This window comes from Chelonia mydas, chromosome 3 (assembly GCF_015237465.2).
Source record: "Chelonia mydas isolate rCheMyd1 chromosome 3, rCheMyd1.pri.v2, whole genome shotgun sequence".
In the NCBI taxonomy this organism is placed as follows: domain Eukaryota; kingdom Metazoa; phylum Chordata; order Testudines; family Cheloniidae; genus Chelonia; species Chelonia mydas.
Genome location: NC_057851.1, coordinates 175,767,134 through 175,783,382, shown reverse-complemented (window position 1 = coordinate 175,783,382; position 16,249 = coordinate 175,767,134). Strand labels below are relative to the sequence as shown.

The following is a 16,249-nucleotide window of genomic DNA, read 5'->3' as shown; positions in this document are numbered from 1 at the left end:
GTGTAGATAGTTATAGTATACCTTTCTTTTATCTAATCAGACTGTTCCACTCTAATTGTAATCACAGCTACAATTGCAAGTCAACCTATTATCGCAGCAAGATCTATCAGCTCTGCCTAGACTATATTTGCAAACTAGAATGGAAGTTGTCAGTTCATAAACATCTGACATAAATACTGCTACAGACTTGAGAACATCAAACTTAATAACAGCCAGCAAGAAAACTGAAGTGATGCTAGGGAGAGATATAAAAGACGCTAGTGGTATCATTCTGATTATTTAATGAGGTTAAAAGCTACTGTAATCTTTAACCAGAAAAAGGAGAAAGATGAGCAAGTAAACCTTGAGCTAAACGATTTGTTGAAAATTTAATAAAATGATCATGCATGTCGCACTACAGTTAACCACTGTAATGATCATCTGTGTGAGAGAACATGAAAAAAATTGAATTACCACTATAGAATTGGCTATGCTTACTCACACTGTGCATAATAGTCTGTTGTCACAGTTTTGTCACTGCACACTGTTTTCCACTGGTCAGAAATAAAGAGGGATAATTTCCCTTTAAACCTAAGTCAACTGTTTGCTATCAGCAAAAATCAATTTTTGAAAATTAGAACAAATAGGAAGAACACTATATTGTATGCTAAAATTAATTTCTTCTGTTAACATATTTGAAATGGAATTTGATTAAAAACAATAAAACATGTTTTAAATCTAAAAACATGATTACTGCAGGCTGAGCCAAAAGTGCTATTACTGATAAGCGACAATAGACTGTTGTTACTTATTTAGTTTTTGTAAAGGCACCACAGTCAATCAATAACTGTGCATGTACTAAGGCAGAAGGGCTTGTGTAAAGATATTTATCAGAAATCCATCAGCAGCATTCCACTTTTGATTGAAATCCTCTATAGACTTTTCACAACATCACCAAAGATTGTATACCTCTTTGACAAGCCACATTGACAGCAGTAATATTATAGAAACCGCACTACATAATATGCATATTTAACAGCATATCCAATTAACCACTTTGCTGAGTGAGATTGCTTTGTTATTCATTTTTTTCTGACTTATGTTAATACTTTGGCAGCAGACATAAAAAATGCGTGATACGGCATACTGGAAATTTTGAAAGGGAATCGAAAAATGTATAACTTAAAGCCATATTTAGAAAATGGTTGTATGTTACAGTCTGAAAGAATGAACACTCCTCAACTGTGCATGAATACTAGTTAACCAGCAACCTAGGTAAGTATTTGGAAATGAGTTAGTGAAAAAAACAATTATAACTATACATAACTCATTCTGGAACCTCTCCCTACACCCCAAAATTAATTAGTAATCATTCAAAGCTGCAAGAAAAATATCTCCACTTCACAACACATTGCTTTAAAATGCAAGAAAAGACTGAAATGTTTAAATTTAATACCAAATTTAGTGTTGTAACAATAATGTAAACTTTGTTCTGCAATGTAATACAAATTTTATAGCTGAAAAATATCACTCCGAGGACATGCATTTTATTACTACTATAGGTAGAAGTACTAATTAGGTTATCCCAATAGATAAAAAATGAAGAATGAGTGACCATACAAATTTATTATCTGACCTAGTCTAATAAAAGAGTCCATCTATAACTTTCTTATTCATTGTTAAACATAAGGAAATACAAAATGCTCTAAGTGCATCGAAAGCATACCTTCCAAAATTGTTTTGACTTCATTTTTCACAGTATCATTATAATTATTTTACTGAAGTAGTATAATCCCAATCCCACTGTCTTTACCTAGTCAAAACTCCTGTTGAGTTCAGTGGATATCTAGACTGATTAAGAGCTGCATGATTCAGCCCACAGTGTGACACACTCATAAAGGATGGTGATTCAATTATAGATGCCTTTTTAAATTGCTGCAATTTAAAATTTGGAGCACATGAAATTCAGGGGCTGATATAACAGAGACAGTCATAGTGCAGATAGATATTGAGCAAGCTTCCCTCTACTGCTCTACTAGTGTACCACAATTCAGATATGCAACACCCATAGGAGTATATCCTCCTAAAACGTGGACCTCTTAAAAAGCCTCCCAGAAAAACTAAACAAAGTATAATCATGCCTAGTCGTATGATATGGGCAAACAACCACTGAGGCTCAGTTAGGAAAACATCAAATGTATTTTGAGTTATCACCTAATCAGGATTTTAATCTAGATTTCTGAAGGTGAAATGTGTGTGCAAAAACACGCTCATGCAATTAGCTACCTTTTATTTTTATTGTATTTAAACAAAAATATACACAGGAGACCCTTAAATTGCAAGCGCAGTTCTAAAATCCAAGGTCAAGCACAACAGATTATTTTAGAAAATGTAGTGATGTGCATCACACAGCTGAGATTACAAACAGCCCCTTGGAGACAGATTCTCAACTGGTGTAAACTGGGATTGTTCCACTGAAGTTTATACCAATTGAGGATCTGGCCTTTGGTATTACAAATATATGCCTTCTCCCAGTGAAGAAGTTGGCAGGAACTAACTGGGGTCAGGTTCAGTCCAGTTGAGATAGAAGAGATGTTTCAGCCAGGAGAAAGATAAGTAAGTGATGGTGGTGACTGTGCTGGGAGTATATGTCCAATCTTTGCTGATGTGATGTGCAGTCTTGGATTCGAAGTGGATCCATCACTGTTCCTGGATTTCCACATACCAGCTTTGGCAAAGGCTGCCTTTCTCCATTTAAGATTACCATTCCTTTTTATTGTGGACCTTGCCACCATGGGCCTGTGCTTTTGTAATCTACAGGCACTGCAATGAATTGTTTGACTTTCCCTTAAAAAGTGCCCGATAGCTTCCGATACCACAGAATGCAACAGCCTTCCTCTTAAATAGGACATGGAGATGTGAGTATATAACACCAGTGTTTCATGCTCTGAAACTTATTCAGAGGCCACTTATTTCCTGGCAAACACTAAGTAGTCTGGAACCACCTTTGCTGAGAGATCACCAATTTGCCTCTCTCCTCCTGTTACAGGAACTATGAACCAGAGTTTTGCTAACTGTGCCTGGGATTAAGTTTGCCATACACATCTGAGGAATAATCTCAGTAGAAGGCTCCTTCCAGAAGTCCATCATGGACCCAAGTTTAATGAGAAGCAAAACACAGGGTAAAACATAATTTTGCTCAAGCATTTGAATTAATTTTAGCTTTTATTTTTACTTTAATGTTAATAGTTAATAGGGGTTGGGATTCAATTGCTTCATTGACAAAAAAGGTGAGAGATGACTACATGGTTGGAATTCTACACATTTGCCTACTAAGCACACTTCTGGAAAATAAAATAACATGTTAATGTGTCATAAAAAATACAATGCAAAATTCCAGCAAAAATATTCACAGAAGTGAGAGCTGCAAGACTGTGGAATTGTCCTCTAAAAGGCAAAGGCCCCATTGCTTGTGTCTTTTAAAACCAGAGTGGCCAAGACCAAGGTGGGTGTGGTTTGAGGGGGGCTGGGGGAATAGGATTGAAATAAGATGCTCTTTGGGGTAGAGGTGCTGTCTGTTGCCAGCCATGATGCGGGGGGGGGGGGGGGGGGGGGGGGGGGAGCAGGTGCTGCTAGTGAGGGTTCTGGCTTTGTTAAAGTTTGTGGGACACAAACAATGTGGCCTCATCTCATTCCTTCTGATACTCCTGACATTACAACATTGGAAAGAACATTGCTCACAGGGGATCAGCAAGCTGACCTGTCCTAACAGGTGGTTTCTATCTCTAATTTCTGTGATTGTATGAAAACACTACCCAAGTAACAGTGCCAAAAAGACTGTTAGAGGTCACCATAAGGACTGTAATGTTTACACATGATCACATTTCATCAGAATGAAAATACTGCTGAAGAATTAAGGGAGCTAATTCCAAAGTCCACTGCTGCAGGAAGGCAAGTTTGAGGATCAAAATTCACTGCCTCACCCCCCAAGCCAGCATGGGCTAGAAGCACTATAGAGGAAATTCACTCAGTCCCTGGGGTAAGGAATGAGGGCCTAGTCTGTCTCTTTCTCTTTCACAAGCAACCCCCTTTGGCTGATGCTCAGAGCTACACTGCTGAGCTCTTCAGGGGCTATGTCCATCCCTGCTCAGCCAGAAGGCGAAATGCCTCAGTGAAGCTTATGGAAAAAAGTGGAGAATTATTAATGATAGAAATTAAATGTTTTTAAAATACTGAGAAATGATAGGGTGTCTGCTTTAAATGCACAAATGCAAAGTACTTTAGGATTAAGGCAAAAACTCTGAAATGCACTCTGATCCCTAAGATGTGTGGGACATGTACTACCCTGAATCTTGCAAAATCAGCTACTTTTACTTACAGAGTAGTTTCCCCACAACCCCCTAAAGGTTGGTAACTCCATCATGTATTATTTAATAATAATAATGATCCTGATTTATAATAATCCTGAATAATCCTGAATAATCATCCTGACTTATTCCCTTCCTGCAGAGCACCTCTGGTTCTCCACACACCTACAAATGAATCTAAGGTAATTTTAAAAATTAGACAAGGTATGCCATCTTTACACATTCCCTAATGAAATCTATTTTGGAGACTATTTGATTACTTGTTCCTTTTCCCCCCACCCTTCATCCATCTCTAAATTTGTTAGGAAGCTCTTAAATGATTTCACAAAGTGTCCAATAATAGAACAGAAAGAGATATTAGTCAGCTTTCCCCACCTAAGTACAACATGCAGTATTCTGAGATTTCTGGGTATACTGAAGAGATTACGGGTTTGAATGTCCTTGCTATTCTGGATTTAGACCACATTTTCAATGTTACAATTTTAATTAGCAGAAAAAAATATAAAAGTAATTTCTACACACTTTAATAATAAAGTATATGAGACATAAAATGACATTTTAAAAATAACTGCTACAAACTTATCTACTGACATTGTTAAATGCTGGTAAAAATCTAATGTACCCTAACTGCCTAATCTCTGCAACTGGGCAGTTTGCACAAAGATGTAAAGGCTAACAATAAGATCCGTTTGTTACCTTGTAAAGCTTGTAAATGACACCACATGATAGTGCAAAAGGAAGCATGGCAAGATGAGAAAATGAAGAATGAAGCTGCATAATTTAATCAAAAGTCAAGGGTTTTCAAGCAAAGGGAGACTTTCACTCAAACCCTTAAAATACAGCCGTATGCTTAGCAGTCTTTAAACTGATTTTGTTAGTCGTGAATATATATTTAATTTTTCATATATTTATGGATATTTATATCTTCATGTGCTTATATTTGCGCATAGAAAGGTCCGGACATAGTGTGGTACAAAGGAGTATCTCACTTTAGAAACCAAAACCATTCTCTATCATTGTAAATTCTGAACTAAAAGCTTAATTGGACTTGCAAAGAATTTCATCTTAGTCACTTTACTGCCCTTCCCTGGCTATAGTAGTGTGCATATCCATTATATCCCCCTTTCAATATTTAGATGCTTACTTCCTTGCTGATCCTTTGTCTAATCTGTGGCCCCATGTTTTAGTTCATGGACTTTAGACCAAAATAATTAATTGAAAAGAACATTATTATTAGACGCCTTTTAAACAATACATACGCCACGCTCCGTCCCCAGCTCATTTGAACTTGGGGGATCTTTTGTTTCACTGACTCTGATTCTACTGATGTTAAATTCTAAAGGTGACATGAAATAATGTCCACCGCATCTTCCTGTGGTGCCTGATGAAAGGCAGTTTTGTTATCCTAGAGACCCTGGATGACTCGGAGAAGGGAAGATTGGGTGGGGGGTGAGGGCACGAGGGTTGGGGAGTGCCAAGGAATCCCAGAGGACACATGCAGACCACAACTGAACCGGGTCAGCCCAGTAGACTCTCGATTCTTCCCCTGCATGTGCCGGACCCTGCGGCGGAGCCAAGCCAAGAGAATCCAGCTTCAGGAGGTGAAGGATCCGCGGAGCTGGCCCAGCCTGGGCTGCAGTAAACTGGGGGGGAGCTCCCACTCAGCCAAGCCGAACAGCGTCTCCTGGGACCCTGCGCTGGGGACTCCTTTGATCTGGGGCTCTCCCTCCTTCTCAGCAGCAGGCGGGGCAGGGGGAGGGTTCATTTACAAATGTCAGTCACCTAAGTCCGCCCCCCACATGCATGTTCAGACCGACCCCAGGGGCGCCTCCACGGACAATGGGGAGTGGGGGGTGACCCGCATCCTCCCCTCCACGCGTCCACTCACCGTAGATCCCTGCCCTATGGCTCACTGACAGCAGATCCTTGCCCCCTATGGATCTCTGACCCCTGTGGACCATTGAGAGTAGCTCCCTGCCCCTGTGGATCACTGGCACTAGGACCAAAGAGGGCCGTGCTTCACGGACAGCAAATGGGCCAGACAAACACCACCAGCAACATGCACACAGGCTGCGGAGCTCGGGGTTACCGAACCGGCACCGAACCCACCGTGTCCGCCTCGCAAGGAAGCCGGTGACCTGTAGATAGCGATAGGCACTGAATGATGTTTGCTGCTGCCATGGAAATGGTGAATGTGGTGAGCACCCAAACTCGAGGCGCTCCACGCCACCCCGAGGAGGCCGCTGAGAGTGAGTGGAACTATCCAGAGCAGGGCCAGGCGACCTCCGGCGCCGCTGCTACTGCTGGTGGGGCCCGGCTCCGGGCTGCATTTCAGCAGCCCCCCCATCCTCTGCTCCACGGCGCGCCGGCCCGCGGGGTCCCCGGCAGGAGCAGCAGCCACAGCAAAGGTGGCAAACTTTGGAGAGAGGCGGGCACAGAGGCACCCCGCGCCGGGGGCAGCTCACTTCGGCAGGGGGGCCATCTCTTCCTTTGGGGAAAGCTTCCGGGGATCCTTGGGTCCAGGTCGTCTTCTACCCCAAACAATCCGAAACATCGTCACAGGCGTAGAACCCAGTCAGTTCCGAGACTTCCCAGCCAGGGAGAAGGGGCAAAACCAAACCCCCACACTCAACCAACTGCTAGTTCCCCAGCGCTTCTGCTCACTGGCAATGCTCCCCAGTTACAAGTGTGCCAAGCATCGCCTCCTCCTCAGTAATCCACAGGGGAGCCAGTCAGGCCACAGTTGTGCTCCATACGAAAAAGGGGGAGGGGGAACCGCAGCAGCCGGCCGGCCAGCGCCAGAAAAGGGGAGAACACTCACCCCGCTGCTAGCCCCGCCAGTCCGCTCCGAACTGGGGAGCCTCGCGCACAAGCTCGCCCAGCGCGCTCGCACTCGCAGACACGCTCACATACAGAGCTAGGCAATAATCAGGCAGCTGCTCCGGCGATCTCAGTGGTGACAGTAATACCCGAGGATGTTTTCAGGAGAATAGTGCGCCCCTATGAAAGAAGCTGGGCTGGGGGGAGGGGGGATAACTACGCTTGCGAAGAGAAGTGCTATGCAAATCTGCAGTCTCCGAACAGCAAATCACTGAAGCTTGGATGCAATGCAGAGGACGAGCCTATGTTAAAGAGGGAGGCTGAGTTCAGCTCCAATCCATTCGCCCCGCTTTTTCTCTTCCTTTCAGACGCCACATACTAAAGGAACATGTGTCAGGCAGTGCGGCGAGCATAAGCAAACGACCCCTCCTAATCTGCCATCAGATTCTGGTAACGAATTAGTCTAATGCGGGGCACCATTCCCCTCCTCCAACGGGTCGGATGTGCTGGTGTCTAGAAAGCTCACTTACAGCTTTAAAAGAATGACTTCGGGGGCTTTCATTGGACTAAACTTATCCCACCAGGTGTTCAAACCTGGTCTGCTGAACATGGCTTGCCACTATCCATCTCCTCAAGCGTCTGTTTTGATGAGCTGGTAATTACACACATCACTCCTAACAAAGAGTTCTCATTTTCCCTGACAATGTATGGCTGGGAAAAGCTAGGCAAACCAAAACACAACTAGGAAAGTGATTTAAATGCTTTGATACCGGAACAGCTGGCACAAAACAATGGAAGAAAACATTTGCCTGCATCGCTGCAGATTTAATCCAATATGTTGAAATACTGAATTTAGTATGCTGAATAGGCACATAAACACATATGCTCTTCCTCTTAAAAACAATATAAAAAAGCCATAAAAAGAAATTTCAAGTTTAACTATGAAATTATATAATTCAAATGAAAACGATATTCCCAAGGTATATTGTAGCTCATTGAACATGTATTACAAATTCAGATGCTTTTTAGAAGCCACCAGATGTAGAAGCATGTTCCTTGCAATACCATACCTGGACACAACAGGGTGTGTTAACCACAGACTTTCAGCTTTCTTTATTCCAGCAGCTCCAGGCTTTTGTCTGTTTTCTGCTATGCTTTTAGCAGTGTTGTGATCTATGGGGTGAGTATGTGTGAGAGAAAAAAAGTGGGTGTGAAAAAGTAAAGAAACTTTAATATATATATTATATATTAGGGCTGTCAAGTGAGTAAAAATAATTGCAATTAATCATGAAATTAAAATAATTAATTGTGATTAATTGACTGTTAATAATAGAATACCACATATTTAAATATTTTTTGATTTTTCTACATTTTCAAATATATTGATTTCAGTTACAATACGGAATACAAAGTGTACAGTGTTTACTTTATATTTATTTTTTAATTACAAGTGTTTGCACTGAAAAAAGACAAAAGAAATCATATTTTCCAATTCACCTCATACAAGTACTGTAGTGCAATCTTTTTATCATGAAAGTTGAACTTACAAATATAGAATTATGTACAAAAAACTGCATTCAAATATAGAACAATGTAAAATTTTAGAGCCTGCAAGTCCACTCAGTCCTACTTCTTCAGCCAATCGTTCAGACAAATAAGTTTGTTTACATTTTCAGGAGATAATGCTGCCCGTTTCTTGTTTACAATGTCACCTGAAAGGGAGAACAGGTGTTCTCATGGCACTGTTGTAGCCGGCGTAGCAAAATATTTACCTGCCAGATGAGCTAAAGATTCATATGCCCCTTCATGCTTCAACCACCATTCCAGGGGACGTGTCCATGCTGATGACGGGTTCTCCTCAAAAACCTCCAAAGCAGTGCCGACTGACGCATGTTTATTTTCATCATCTGAGTCAGATGCCACCGGCAGGCTGATTTTCTTTTTTAGTGGTTTGGGTTCTGTAATTTCTGCATTGGAGTGTTGCTCTTTTACGAATTCTTAAAGCATGTTCCCTACATCATCCCTCCAGATTTTGGAAGGCACTTCAGATTCTTAAATCTTGGGTTGAGTGTTGCAGCTATCTTCATAAATCTCACATTAAGAATGGCCCTATTGGGTCAGAGCAAAGGTCCATCTAGCTCAGTATCCTGTCTTCTGACAGTGGCCAATGCCAGGTGCCCCAGAGAGAATGAACAGAACAGGTAATCATCAAGTGATCCATCAAGTAAACATCAAGTGATCCATCCCTTGTCGCTCATTCCCATCTTCTGGCAAAGAGAGGCTAGGGACACCATTCCTGCCCATCCTGGCTAATAGCCATTGATAGACCTAGCTTCCATGAATTTATCTACTTCTTTTTTGAACCCTGTTATGGTTTTGGACTTCACAACATCCTCTGAAAAGGAGTTCCACAGGTTGACTGTGCGTTGTGTAAAGAAATACTTCCTTTTATTGGTTTTAAACCTGCTGCCTATTAATTTTGTTTGGTGACCCCTAGTTCTTGTGTTATGAGAAGTAGTAAACAACACTTCCTTATCTACTTTCTCTACGCCAGTCATGATTTTATAGACCTTAATCATATCTCCCCTTAGCTGTCTCTTTTCCAAGCTGAAAAGTCCCAGTCTTATTAATCTCTCCTCATACGTAAGACGTTCCATACCCCTATCATTTTTGTTGCCCTTTTCTGAACCTTTTCCAATTCCAGTATATCTTTTTTGAGATGGGGCGACCACATCTGCACACAGTATTCAAGATGTGGGTGTACCATGGATTTATACAGAGGCAACATGATATTTTCTGTCCTATTATCTATCCCTTTCTTAATTATTCCCGGCATTCTGTTTGCGTTTTTGACTGCCGCTGCACACTGAGTGGATGTTTTCAAAGAACTATCCACAATGACTCCAAGATCTCTTTCTTGAGTGGTAACAGCTCATTTAGACTCCATCTTTTTATATGTATAGTTGGGATTATGCTTTCCAGTGTACATTACTTTGCATTTATCAGCATTAAATTTCATCTGCCATTTTGTTGCCCAGTCACCCAGTTTTGAGAAATCATTCACAGTCTGCCTGGTTCTTAACTATCTTTAGTAATTTTGTATCATCTGCGAATTTTGTCACCCCTTTTTCCACATCATTTATGAATATGTTGAATAGGACTGGTCCCAGAACAGACCCCTGGGGGACACCGCTACTTACCTCTCTCCATTCTGAAAACTGACCACTTATACCTACCCTTTGTTTCCTATCTTTTAACCAGTTATCAGTCCATGAGAGCACCTTCCCTCTTATCCTGTGGCAGCTTACTTTGTGTAAGAGCCTTTGGTGAGGGACCTTGTCAAAGGCTTTCTGAAAATCTGAGTACACTGTATCCACTGGGTCCACATGCTTGTTGACCCCCTCAAAGAATTCTAGAAGATTGGTGAGGCATGATTTCCCTTTACAAAAACCATGTTGACTCTTCCTCAACAAATTATGTTCATCTATATGTCTGACAATATTGTTCTTTTTTATGGTTTCAATCCATTTGCCCGGTACTGAAGTCAGGTTTACAGGCCCGTAATTGCTGGGATCACCGCTACAGCCCTTTTTAAAAATTGGTGGCACATTAGCTATCCTCCAGCCATCTGGTACAGAAGCTCATTTAAATGGTAGGTTACAGATTACAGTTAGTCGTTCTGCAATTTCACATTTGAGTTCCTTCAGAACTCTTGGGTGAATACCATCTGGTCCTGGTGACTTACTACTATTTAATTTATCAATTTGTTCCAAAACCTCCTCTAATGATACCTCAATCTGGGACAGTTCCTCAGATCTGTCACCTAAAAAGAATGCCTCAGGTTTGGGAATCTCCCTCACATCCTCATGCAAAGAATTCATTTAGTTTCTCCGCAATGGCCTTATCATCCTTGAGTGCTCCTTTAGCACCTCAATCGACCAATGACCCCACTGGTTGTTTAGCAGGCTTCCTGCTTCTGATGTACTTGCAAAGAAATGGCTATTACTTTTTGAGTCTTTGGCTAACTGTTCCTCAAATTCTTTTTTGGTCTTCCTAATTGTATTTTTACACTTCATTTGCCAGTGTTTATGCTCCTTTCTATTTTCCTCACTTGGATTTAACTTCCACTTTTTAAAGGATGCCTTTTTGCCTCTCACTACTGCTTTTATTTTGTTGTTTAGCCATGATGGCTCTTTTTTGGTTTTCTTACTATGGTTTTTAATTTGGGGTATACATTTAAGCTGAGCCTCTATTATGGTGTCTTTAAAAAGTTTCCATGCAGCTTGCAGAGATTTCACTTTTGGCACTGTACCCTTTAATTTCTGTTTAACTAACCTCCTCATTTTTGTGTAGTTCCTCTTTCTGAAATTAAATGCTAAAGTACTGAACATTGTTACCTTCTATGTGTTTTGTCAAATCTGCAGTGAAAGTGTTCTTAAAATGAACAACAACATGTACTGGGTCATCATCCGAGACTGCCATAACATGAAATATATGACAGAATGCAGGTAAAACAGAGCAGAGGACATACAATTCTCTCCCAAGGAGTTCAGTCACAGATTTAATCAATGCATTATTTTTTTAATGAGCATCTCAGCATGGAAGCATGTCCTCTGGAATGGTCACTGAAGCATGAAGGGGCATACAAATGTTTAGCATGTCTGGCATGTAAATACCTTGCAATGATGGCTACAAAAATGCCATGCAAATGCTTGTTCTCACTTTCTGGTGAATTGTAAATAAGAAGAGGATAGTATTATCTCCTGTAAATGTAAACGAACTTGTTTGTCTTAGCAATTGGCTGAACAAGAAGTAGGACTGAGTGGACTTGTACGCTCTGAAGTTTTACATTGTTTTGTTTTTTGAGTGCAGTTATGTAACAAAAAAAATCTACATTTGTAAATTGCACTTTCAGAACAAAGAGATTGCACTACAGTACTTGTATAAGGTGAATTGAAAAATACTATTTCTTCTGTTTATCATTTTTACATTGCAAATATTTGTAATCAAAATATACACTTCGATTTCAATTACAACACAGAATACAAAATATATATGAAAGTGTAGAAAAACATCCAAAATATTTAATACATTTCAACTGGTATTCTCTTGTTTAACAGTGCAATTAAAACTGCTATTAATTGCGATTCATTTTTTTATCACAATTAATTTTTTTGAGTTAATCACGTGAGTTAACTGTGATTAATCGACAGATCTAATATATATATAAATTGAAAAGAATCCTAATATGAGTATACATTTTCCTAGACACTTTCTAACTAGGTTCACCGGGGGAAGGAGACCAAAACCCTGAGGTAAGTGGGGAAGTGGGATACCGGGAGGAAGCACGAGCAGGAGAGCCTGAGAGGGGAGGGCTCCTGCCTCATACTGAGAAAGACGGATGAACAGCAAGTTATCTTAAGTGCCTGTACACAAATGCAAGAAGCCTGGGAAACAAGCAGGGAGACCTGGAAGTCCTGGCACAGTCAAGGAATTATGATGTGATTGGAATAACAGAGTCTTGGTAGGATAACTCCCATGACTGGAGTACTGTCATGGATGGATATAAACTGTTCAGCAAGGACAGGCAGGGCAGAAAAGGTGGGGGAGTTGCACTGTATGTAAGAGAGCAGTATGACTGCTCAGAGCTCAAGTATGAAACTGCAGAAAAACCTAAGAGTCTCTGGATTAAGTTTAGAAGTGTGAGCAACAAGGGTGATGTCGTGGTGGGAGTCTGCTATAGACCACTGGACCAGGGGGATGAGGTGGATGAGGGTTTTTTCTGGCAACTAACGGAAGTTACTAGATCGCAGGCCCTGGTTCTCATGGGAGACCTCAATCACCCTGATCTCTGCTGGGAGAGCAATACAGCGGTGCACAGACAATCCAGGAAGTTTTTGGAAAGTGTAGGGGACAATTTCCTGGTATAAGTGCTGGAGGAACCAAGTTGGGGCAGAGCTCTTCTTGACCTGCTACTCACAAATCAGGAAGAATTAGTAGGAGAAGCAAAAGTGGAGGGGAACCTGGGAGGCAGTGACCATGAGATGGTCGAGTTCAGGATCCTGATACAAGGAAGAAAGGACAGCTGCAGAATACAAACCCTGGACTTCAGAAAAGCAGACTTTGACTCCCTCAGGGAACTGATGTGTAGGATCCCCTGGGAGAATAACATGAAGGGGAAAGGAGTCCAGGACAGCTGGCTGTACTTTAAAGAATCCTTATTGCGGTTACAGGAACAAACCACCCCGATGTGTAGAAAGAATAGTAAATATGGCAGGCGACCAGCTTGCTTTCACAGTGAAATCCTTGTTGATCTTAAACACAAAAAAGAAGCTCAGAAGAAGTGGAAGATTGGACAAATGACCAGGGAGGAGTATAAAGATATTGCTCAGGCATGCAGGAGTGAAATCAGGAAGGCCAAATCACACTTGGAGTTGCGGCTAGCAAGAAATGTTAAGAGTAACAAGAAGGGTTTCTTCAGGTATGTTAGCAACAAGAAGGTGGTCAAGGAAAGTGTGGGCCCCTTACTGAATGAGGGAGGCAACCTAGTGACAGAGGATGTGGAAAAAGCTAATGTGCTCAATGCTTTTTTTGCCTCTGTCTTCATGAACAAGGTCAACTGCCAGACTACTGCACTGGGCAGCACAGTATGGGGAGGAGGTGACCAGCCCTCTGTGGAGAAAGAAGTGGATTAGGACTATTTAGAAAAGCTGGACGAGCACAAGTCCATGGGGCCAGATGCGCTGCATCCGAGAGTGCTAAAGGAGTTGGCAGATGTGATTGCAGAGCCATTGGCCATTATCTTTGAAAACTCATGGTGATCGGGGAGGTTCCGGACGACTGGAAAAAGGCGAATGTAGTTCCCACCTTTAAAAAAGGGAAGAAGGAGGACCCGGGGAACTATAGGCCAGTCAGCCTCACCTCAGTCCCTGGAAAAATCATGGAGCAGGTCCTCAAGGAATCAATTCTGAAGCACTTAGAGGAGAGGAAAGTGATCAGGAACAGTCAGCATGGATTCACCAAGGGCAAGTCATGCCTGACTAATCTAATTGCCTTCTATGACGAGATAACTGGCTCTGTGGATGAGGGGAAAGCGGTGGCTGTGTTATTCCTTGACTTTAGCAAAGCTTTTGACACGGTCTCCCACAGTATTCTTGCCAGCAAGTTAAAGAAGTATGGGCTGGATGAATGGACTATAAGGTGGACAGAAAGCTGGCTAGATCGTTGGACTCAACTGGTAGTGATCAATGGCTCCATGTCTAGTTGGCAGCTGGTATCAAGCGGAGTGCCCCAAGGGTCGGTCCTGGGGCCGGTTTTGTTCAATATCTTCATTAATGATCTGGAGGATGGCATGGATTGCACCCTCAGCAAGTCTGCAGATGACACGAAGCTGGGGAGAGAAGTAGACAGGCTGGAGGGTAGGGAAATGGTCCAGAGGGACCTAGACAAATTGGAGGATTGGGCCAAAAGAAATCTGATGAGGTTCAACAAGGACAAGTGCAGAGTCCTGCACTTAGGAGGGAAGAATCCCATGCACTGCTACAGACTAGGGACTGAATGGCTAGGCAGCAGTTCTGCAGAAAAGGACCTAGGGGTTACAGTGGACAAGGAGCCAGATATGAGTCAACAGTGTACCCTTGTTGCCAAGAAGGCCAATGGCATTTTGGGGTGTATAAGTAGGGGCATTGCCAGCAGATCGAGGGACGTGATCGTTCCCCTCTATTCAACATTGGTGAGGCCCCATCTGGAGTACTGTGTCCAGTTTTGGGCCCCACACTACAAGAAGGATGTAAAAAAATTGGAAAGCGTCCAGCGGAGGGCAAGAAAAATTATTAGGGGTCTGGAACACATGACTTATAAGGAGAGGCTGAGGGAACTGGGATTGTTTAGTCTGGGGAAGAGAAGAATGAGGCGGGATTTGATTGCTGCTTTCAACTACTTGAAAGGGGATTCCAAAGAGGATGGATGTAGACTGTTCTCAGTGGTAGCAGATGACAGAACAAGGAGTAATGGTCTCACGTTGCAGTGGGGGAGGTTTAGGTTGGATATTAGGGAAAACGTTTTCACTAGGAGGGTGGTGAAGCACTGGAATGCGTTACCTAGGGAGGTGGTGGAATCTTCTTCCTTTGAAGTTTTTAGGGTCAGAGTTGACAAAGCCCTGGCTGGGATGATTTAGTTGGGGATTGGTCCTGCTTTGAGCAGGGGGTTGGACTAGATGACCTTCTGAGGTCCCTTCCAATCCTGATATTTTATGATTCTATGATTCACCGGACACACTACAGCAGAGCAGCTGTGCTGATGTTGCACTTCTAGTGGAGACTAGCCCTTAGTCACTGAATAAAGTTATGCATATGTATGGAGTCTAAGGCCTGGTGTACACTAGAAAATTAAGTCATCTTAACTATATTGCACAAGGGCATAAAAAATCCACAGTCTCAAGAGGCATAGTTAAGCTGATTTAACATCCTGGTGTAAACAGCACTAGGTTGATGGAAAAATTATTCCATCAACCTAGCTACCATCTCTCGGGGTGTTGGATTACCTAGGGCTAGTCTCCACTAGAAGTGCTACATCAGTGCAGCTGCATTGCTGTAGCGCATCTGGTGAAGAACTCTCCCATCGATATAATAACTCTATCTCCATGAGAGGCGGTAGCTATGTTGGTGGGAGAAGCTGTCCACATTGGCACTTGGGTCAGTGTAATTTATATTGCTCTGGGGTGTGGATTAGTTATAAATTATAGCAGCACAAATTATACCAAAGTAAGTAGGCTGGCAGCAGGTAGCACAACCTGAAAGCTCAGTGGGAAGAACAACAAAAAATAGACACTGGGAGGGGGCGGGGTCACAAGGCCCGTCCTACTGTATCTACAGTATCTACACTGAAGCGCTACAGCACTGCAGCTGCAGCTGTGTGGTTCCACCACTGTTTCATTTCAAGTGTAGACAAGACCTTAAAGAGTTTTTTCTATCTATGGTACTTATAGCCCTCTGAGCACTTCACAATCTTTAAAGTATTTGTCCTCACAACCCCCCTGTGAAGTGGGGATTATCACCATTTTACAAAGGGGAACTGAGGTACAC

At 42.2% G+C, this 16,249-nt stretch overlaps 1 protein-coding gene across 48 annotated transcripts in view; it reads right to left on the bottom strand.

Annotated features, from left to right (window-relative positions):
- Positions 1-16,249, bottom strand: part of NRXN1 (neurexin 1) — a 1,224,094-nt gene that overhangs the window by 446,759 nt on the left and 761,086 nt on the right. For 2 of the 48 annotated variants that reach the window (XM_037895917.2, XM_037895919.2), the window contains exon 1: positions 6,456-7,606. The exons of 44 other annotated variants lie outside the window; for them this stretch is intronic. In XM_037895917.2, coding sequence (XP_037751845.1) covers positions 6,456-6,693 — 238 coding nt within the window. In that variant the 5' untranslated portion in view covers positions 6,694-7,606. Of the gene's footprint in view, positions 1-6,455; positions 7,607-16,249 lie in introns of those variants that run through there. 2 more of the 48 variants (XM_037895916.2, XM_037895918.2) reach the window with 1 other exon arrangement.